Raw genomic sequence first — 7,500 nt, 5'->3', positions numbered from 1 at the left:
ATTTCTGAAGGACAACTGACCAGTAATTAAATCTTTTGCGAATATCTAATCATTAATTTTGTGATAAACAGTTATCAGATAAAAAACAGCTTTGTTTTCTTATGAATAGCTAATCAGAGATCTCGTGATCAACAATTGTTCAAAAAAAGAGGAACAATAAAGAATGTTGCGATGACCAGCCAATCACAAAAGTTATGAAGTAATCAGATGAGCAGGTAGTAATTTTGAAATAATTGGCTAATCAGAGATCTCCCGGTGAACAGATCTCCAGATTTTGTAATGAACAGATCAGCAATTTTGTGGTGATCGGGTAAATAGAAATGTTCTTGTGAACAACCAGCATGAAACTTTGCGATGAAAAGCTTATCAGTAATATTGTGAACAAACTTATCATTTATTTGTTTTAATGAACATTTAATCAGTAATTTTGTGATGAACAAACCAATCAGTTTCTTTGTGAACAACTGTTCAGTAATTTTGTAAGTAACTGATTAAAGGATTTGTGATTTCATCGGAAGTATCGAGTAATATTACTTTTGATGGCCACCACGTCACTAACTTTGTTGCAAACGACGAATCAGTAATTTTGTGACGAATAGTTAATCAATGAGTTTATAAATAACCAGCGCATCAATAACATTTTGACAAACAGCAAATGATTTCTTTGCGAGGAACAACCAATCGGATTAACTTAATGGCCAGCAAATCAGTAATTTATCAACGAACCTTTAATCAATGGCGCTGTTCAATACCCCCCTCCCCGGCTTTTCAGGAGGGCACATCACCTTACTCTGCATCCTCAATTCCTTCATCCACGTCGTGATGTACGGCTATTACCTGCTGGCAGCGATGGGCCCCCGGGTGAGGCCCTACCTGTGGTGGAAGAAATACCTCACGACCATGCAGATGATTCAGTTCGTTATCATCTTCGTGCATTCATTCCAGGTGAGTTCGCTTTCTGTCTCTGTGGCGCCGGGGGTTCGAAGGACTTACTCTGGGATTTGTTTCGGCGGTTCGTGGGGTTGTCGGTGTGCTTGGGAATGCGGTGTAGATGGGCGTGTTTTGTCTGTTCAGAAGGTAGTGACTTAAATAGAATAAAATAAACTAGAGTAAAAGACAGTCTGAAAGGAGATATTCCAAGATTCTTTTTTTTTAATTGGGTGACAATTCGTGGTCTGAAGTAAAGAAAGAAAGAACTCAGACCTGGTCCCTTTATATGAATAAGTCTTGATTTCATTTCTTTCCCCGAGGGGGTTCTGCGTTTCCATCGCATGACTCCAATTTTATAAGAATTCGGATTGCTAGAAATAGAGCATTCTCTTAATAGTATCAGGCATATTATAATTATTTCTCATATCTTTCACATGAAGGTCCGCCATCTCTTGCTTGACATATGCACATACTGTTATTTAAAGAACGCATCATTATTATATTTACGCCCTCGTTCTTAAAATCCTTTGGCACCTTCCAGAGGACTCATTTAATTAGCACGGGAGATAACATACAGGAACATCAAGGGGTGAGGAAGCGCGAGAGAGATCGCAAACACTGAAAGAGCTGAAAGGGTATACTCCTCTTTCCCTCACGACGTAAGCTAGATAAACGAAGATAGGAAAAGCTGAGGCATTAAAAAGGTGTAGAGAGCATTAAAAAGGGAGGGATAAAAGAGGCGAAAGAGAGAAACGAAGAGAAAGGGAGAGTGAGGCTCTCGGCGTAAACCAAATAGACGAAAATAGGAAAAGATAAAGCATAAAAAAAGGAGACGTACAGAAAATCAAAAGAGGATAAAAGAAGCGCAAGAGAGAGACGAAGAGATAGAGAGAGTGGGCCCATGACGTAAATCAAATAGACGAGGATAGGAAAAGATAAGGCATGAAAAAGAGAGAAGAGTCCAGAGGCGAAAGTGAAAGTGGAGCTAACACTGCAAACCAAACAGACGAAAATAGCAAAAGCCAAAGCATCAAAAAGGAGAGAATAAAAAAGAGACAAAAGAGAGAAAGGCCGAGAAAGGGCGAGTGGGGCCGGCGGTGGAGGGGGCGGGATACCTGAGGACCGAACGGATAGTCGCCGAGGTGCTTATTGATCTTTCAATTTGGCAGATGCTGTTCATCGACTGCCCGGGCGTGCCCAAGGCGGCGTCCCAGCTGGTGATGGGCCACTCCCTGCTGCTGCTGCTGCTCTTCGGCAACTTCTACATCAATGCCTACAGAGGCAAAAGGAACAGGGAGGTAAGCAAGGGAAACTGGCGTGTGCAGTAACACACGCACACACACACACACACACACACACACACACACACACACACACACACACACACACACACACACACACACACACACACACACACACACACACACACACACGCACAGATGCATATACACTCATACTCACATACACAGATATACACACCCGCATAAAGACGCACACACAACACAAAAACGCCCTCCGCCCCAGACACACATACACACTCGCAATACTTAAACACACACACAACACAACATAATTAACATATTAACACCCCCACCTAGACGCACGCGCACGCGCACGCACACGCACACGCACACGCACACGCACACGCACACGCACACGCACACGCACACGCACACGCACACGCACACGCACACGCACACGCACACGCACACGCACACGCACACACACACACACACACACACACACACACACACACACACACACACACACATACATATATATATATATATATATATATATATATATATATATATATATATATATATATATATATATATATGTTCATATGAATAACTATTTGCACACATGCATATACAAATGTGCGGGAACGCGCTATATATCTATATATTTATCAATCGATGTACATGTACATAGTCACATTTGTACATAGATGAACCATCTCTCTCAGTGTAGATAATTAGACATAAAAAATAGATAGAGATATGGGTATAGAAATTAGTTATATTATTTTCGTATATCGCTGAAAACCTAAGAGGAAAAATAAAGTGGTACAGAATTATATAGCAAAGTGATACCCATATTGACCCGAAAAAAGCCAGAAAGTCAAGGACATTCAACGTAGAGATATCATCACAAAATTCAGTGCATTTGCAGTAATCGTTTGCCATTCTCCAGGTGAAGGACAAGCCGTACGGGATGTGCAGCGAAGGCAACACCCTCATACCCAAGGCGGCGAATGGGAACGCGACCAAGTTATCGGCAGACGTCCTCGTCACCTCCGAGGTCGAGGGTCTTCGTCCTCGCATAGTCCCCACCAGGATGTAGTGCTTCTTCCTGTGTCCTCTTTACTCTCCCTCCTCCTCCTCTTTCACTCTCCTCTTCCCTCTCTTCTCCCATTTCGTGGGCCATTTTATCTAATAGCGTGTGTAGTCCGAGGCAAAAGTCTATGGATAGAGTGTATTTCGGGTTCTGATTTTTAGAAGGTGAATTATATTAGTATTTCGAAGCTTCATTTATTGCTACACGACTTTTGCCCCAGACTGAACTTCTAGATACGTGGCCGCCTCTCGTCCCGCACATCCACCTATCCATCCATACACCCATCCCTACTCTGTCTAATCGGTCTGTTTGCACATTGTAACATATATAAATATAGACGAATATAAATATGTATAGGAAATCAAAGGCAGAGCTACTTTACACGAGTACATAAGCCTAAGACTCGAACCGGGTGATTTCTGGCGCAGTCAGACTCAAGACAAGAAGATGAGAAGTAAAAGTCTATAAAAGTGACCTTCAACACTGTTCGACGGTGCTTCTTGCATTGCTTAGTGTAGTAAGAGTAGTTCTGTTGAAGGCGAAGTTAAGAAGAAGGAACGCAAGAGGAAAGGGGGAACAGAAGGACCATGGGATGGGCGAAGAGACAAGGCAGAGAGAAAAAAAGAAAAGAAAAAAGAAGGAAAAAGTCCGGCATTGAAACGGATCAAGATAGAGGCGAGGGTTAACAGAAGAAGCAGATAAGAAAACTGGGAGAGAAGCAGAAAATAACAGAAAAAACACAGAAGACACGACAAGAACGTCCCCTCCGTCTTGAAGATTCAGAGGGAGACACAGTAGGAGACGGAGAGTGTTCGTTCCCTCTGTCTTGGAGATGGCATTAGATTCTTTCCTTTGTTTCACTCGCTTTTCCTTTATTTATGGCTGAAATGCACAGGATTCTGTCTTTTCTTCACTGGCTACACGATGTTGATAGAATTGCACGAGGTAATTCTTATCGCGTAGAGGAAGATGTCTCAGATCTCTCACTAGAGCCGCTAGAGTCTTTTGGGAGTCGATGTCACGTCTCTGTATTCACGTGAATTCGCCATGTTATTGCCTTATCATTTCCAGCGTCCATGTACATTATGTTTAGCTAAGGGACTTTATCTTTTAGATTGAAAAGAAAGATCTGCGCTCTTCCTTCCCTTTTCAGGAGGGTTCTGTCAGGCACTTTTTTGTTGTGGATTTTTATACCAATTGGTACCTGCAATCTGGGACTTATATGAATTTTCGCAAATCAACGAAACCTAAAAAAACAGAAACTATATTATGTGGATTTTTTTTTCGCTGCCTTTTCTAAGTTATGCCATGTCTCGATCAATGCAAATATTATTCAGGAAGTATTATTGTTAAATACTATTGTTTATATTTTATTCAATGATGATGCATGAGGAAAATATAACATTGTTTATACCATAAGCGTTGTTTGATTTCCTTTGTTTTAGTCAGGACTGCTGTACCCTAAAGTAATTTCACACACACACACACACACACACACACACACACACACACACACACACACACACACACACACACACACACACACACACACACACACACACACACACACACACACAGAGCATCTGCTATTTTACCTGACCCTTTTTCTCTCTCCTTGGTTTCCGCCCGAACACACCGTAATGCCAAAAGTTCATCGTGGGCGGAACCTTACTTTCGCTGCTCTCTCTTCGTTCTCTCCACGGTCGCGTTCGTGGCCGCCCACTTGCCCACCTGGGTTCCGACAAAAACACTGCAGTCAATATCGGTCAGTGAGTGTTCATGATTGGATTCGCAGTGGTCTAGTCGAAGCCATTCACAAGAATTCCGAACACGGACAATGTTCCGAACACCTATATAATGTTTCTCTTTATAATGATTCACGGTATACAAAATGTTTTTTATGTTTATTTATCTGTATCAATGTTGATATTTACATATCTTGTGTTTGGGTGTATTTTAATGTATTCAGATGTTTGTTTTTATTTCTTTACTAGTGGGGAAGCCATACACTGTTGGTCTGTAAATTGCGATGATCGAGAGATAGAGAGAGAGAGAGAGAGAGAGAGAGAGAGAGAGAGAGAGAGAGAGAGAGAGAGAGAGAGAGAGAGAGAGAGAGAGAGAGAGAGAGAGAGAGAGAGAGAGAGAGAGAGCCAGGAATGTGTGCCTTAATTTGAAAGAAATGCTTATTTCACAAAGGATAATATTTATAGTGCATTCCCAGTATAGGCAGGGAAGCCAAAACAAAATATGCTGCAGTGGACAAGCATGCAGATAAGGTTATTCGTAAATAAGGAAACTACAGATGATACAGTTATGATACAACTAAGCCGATTGCACATACCCAGACAATACATAATCATGTGTTTAGTCATTGCACTATCGAGCATTCACGGCCGCTTATGTTGCCAGATATCGAATTTCATCGTGTTTTCCCTTAGAAGTCTGTGAAATAACTCCTTCAATTGAGGGAAAGACTCAATTACTGAACTTCCTCATTTATACTAAGCATAATTTCAATCAATCTAGATTTTCAGTCAATAATGTCGGCTAGGTATTCAAAAAACAGTTATTTTCCTCCCGAATGATGACCTAGTAATAGCGAGTCAAGTGCAAACTGCGGTCGACTGCGGATATAACGGGATACTGGACCAAATAGTCAGCGTAAAAGTCTAACTGGCAACTCTCCTACCTCTATGGCGCCCTACTTGTTTGCTATATTGGGAAATCTCAAATCTACTATGTATATATCGGATTTACCATATACTGTCTTGTGGGAATATTGTAGTAGTTTTATTGCAACAATCTGTGTGTCTAGTCCTGCGTCATAGCTTATAATCAACGGTCACGTATTAATTTTCCCTCTCCTGGACCCTCTAGGATGACGCTCTCACTCGGTCTCGAATTACACTGCAGTAACTTGTATCAAACACAGGCTACCTCGTCTGCGGAGTGCGACATGTCTGGGGAATGAGGGTCCGTGAATGGTGGCTGCGCTTGGCCGGTTGCACGGCGTTTGTTTTGTTTTGTTACGGGTTTTCATGTTCTTTAATTTAAACTATTATTATTACTTTTTTACTGATTCAACAAACTGTCTAAGCTTATTGATGAATATTTGAGCATCGTGTCGTTTCATGTGACTAGTAAGGAATTTTATTTATCTTATTGTGAATAGTAATGAAAATTATTTATTTCATTTTGACTAGTAATACAAAATTCCTTTCCTTTCCTTCGAGCTCTTCCTCTCGCGCCTCACTCTCGTGGCCGCAGTGTACCAAGGCGCCACGGTTGCATAATCGATCCTAATGATGTCATCGCAGCCTACGAGTGTATATCGAGAGTTCTTTAACCTCCTTCTGTCGCGTCTGTGTGTTGAGCGTTAATTATCTGTGTAACGTCCCTCCTGCGTATTGATCAGAGGCCAGCAGTGTGCCCGAAGAGGTGGCGTGCCTCATGCAAGGCAGGCGAGCTGGGGCTGCAACACAGGCAAGGATAACAGAACGAAGCAAGTGAATTTATAAGAGATGAAAGAACAAAGGATAGTTAAATAAGGGATAAAGTCCGTTAATGCGAAAGAAAGACGGAAAATATTGAGATAAGAAATAGGAAAAAAAAGTCAGGGAAGAAATAAGCATATAAATAGACGAGTAATAAAAATTATTAAGAAGTTAAGTAATAGGAAAGAACTAAGCATAGAAGTGTGAATACTAAAAATGAGAGTAGATAAGTCATAGGAAAGAAAAAAATAATCATGAAAAAATTAAGTAGGCCTAAGTATATATTTGAAAGCAAAAGAAATTCGATGAGAATGAAGTAAACATGAATAATGGAGAAAGCATGCGGCAAGAGAACCCACGAACCATGCGGAGGACTTGAGGAGGAGGAGACAGGACTAGTTCACAGATAAATAAGACTGATAAGAAGAGGAAGAGGAAGACAGCGAAGAACATGACGGCGAGACGCGGCGGCAAGACTAGAGATTTTATCAACTGGTGTGTGTCTTGTCGCAAATTGTTTTGAATATTATAAGTTAAAATAAAATAGATTAAAATAAAAGTAAAACTTATTTAACCCTAAAAGTTAAAATAAACCCGAGGCCGTCAAAAGATGACTAAAATGTGTAAATAAAACAAAACATAAAAATTCCCCAGGTAGCTGCCAAGGACTCCTACAGATGGTGCTGAACCGGAGGTGCTGTGCTGTTATCAGGGGGGACTCGCGAATAGTGCGGGT

General features: G+C 41.2%; 1 protein-coding gene across 2 annotated transcripts in view; it reads left to right on the top strand.

Annotated features, from left to right (window-relative positions):
• Positions 1-4,689, top strand: part of LOC113806872 (very long chain fatty acid elongase 7) — a 24,174-nt gene extending 19,485 nt beyond the window's left edge. For both annotated transcript variants that reach the window (XM_027358020.2, XM_027358022.2), the window contains exons 7-9: positions 773-945; positions 2,100-2,228; positions 3,127-4,689. In XM_027358020.2, the coding sequence (XP_027213821.2) occupies positions 773-945; positions 2,100-2,228; positions 3,127-3,276 (452 nt within the window). In that variant the 3' untranslated portion in view covers positions 3,277-4,689. The remainder of the gene's footprint in view (positions 1-772; positions 946-2,099; positions 2,229-3,126) is intronic.
• The last annotated feature ends 2,811 nt before the right edge of the window (positions 4,690-7,500 follow it).

The sequence above is a fragment of the Penaeus vannamei genome, chromosome 28 (assembly GCF_042767895.1).
Source record: "Penaeus vannamei isolate JL-2024 chromosome 28, ASM4276789v1, whole genome shotgun sequence".
NCBI lineage: Eukaryota > Metazoa > Arthropoda > Malacostraca > Decapoda > Penaeidae > Penaeus > Penaeus vannamei.
This window is presented reverse-complemented; position numbering and strand designations above follow the sequence as displayed.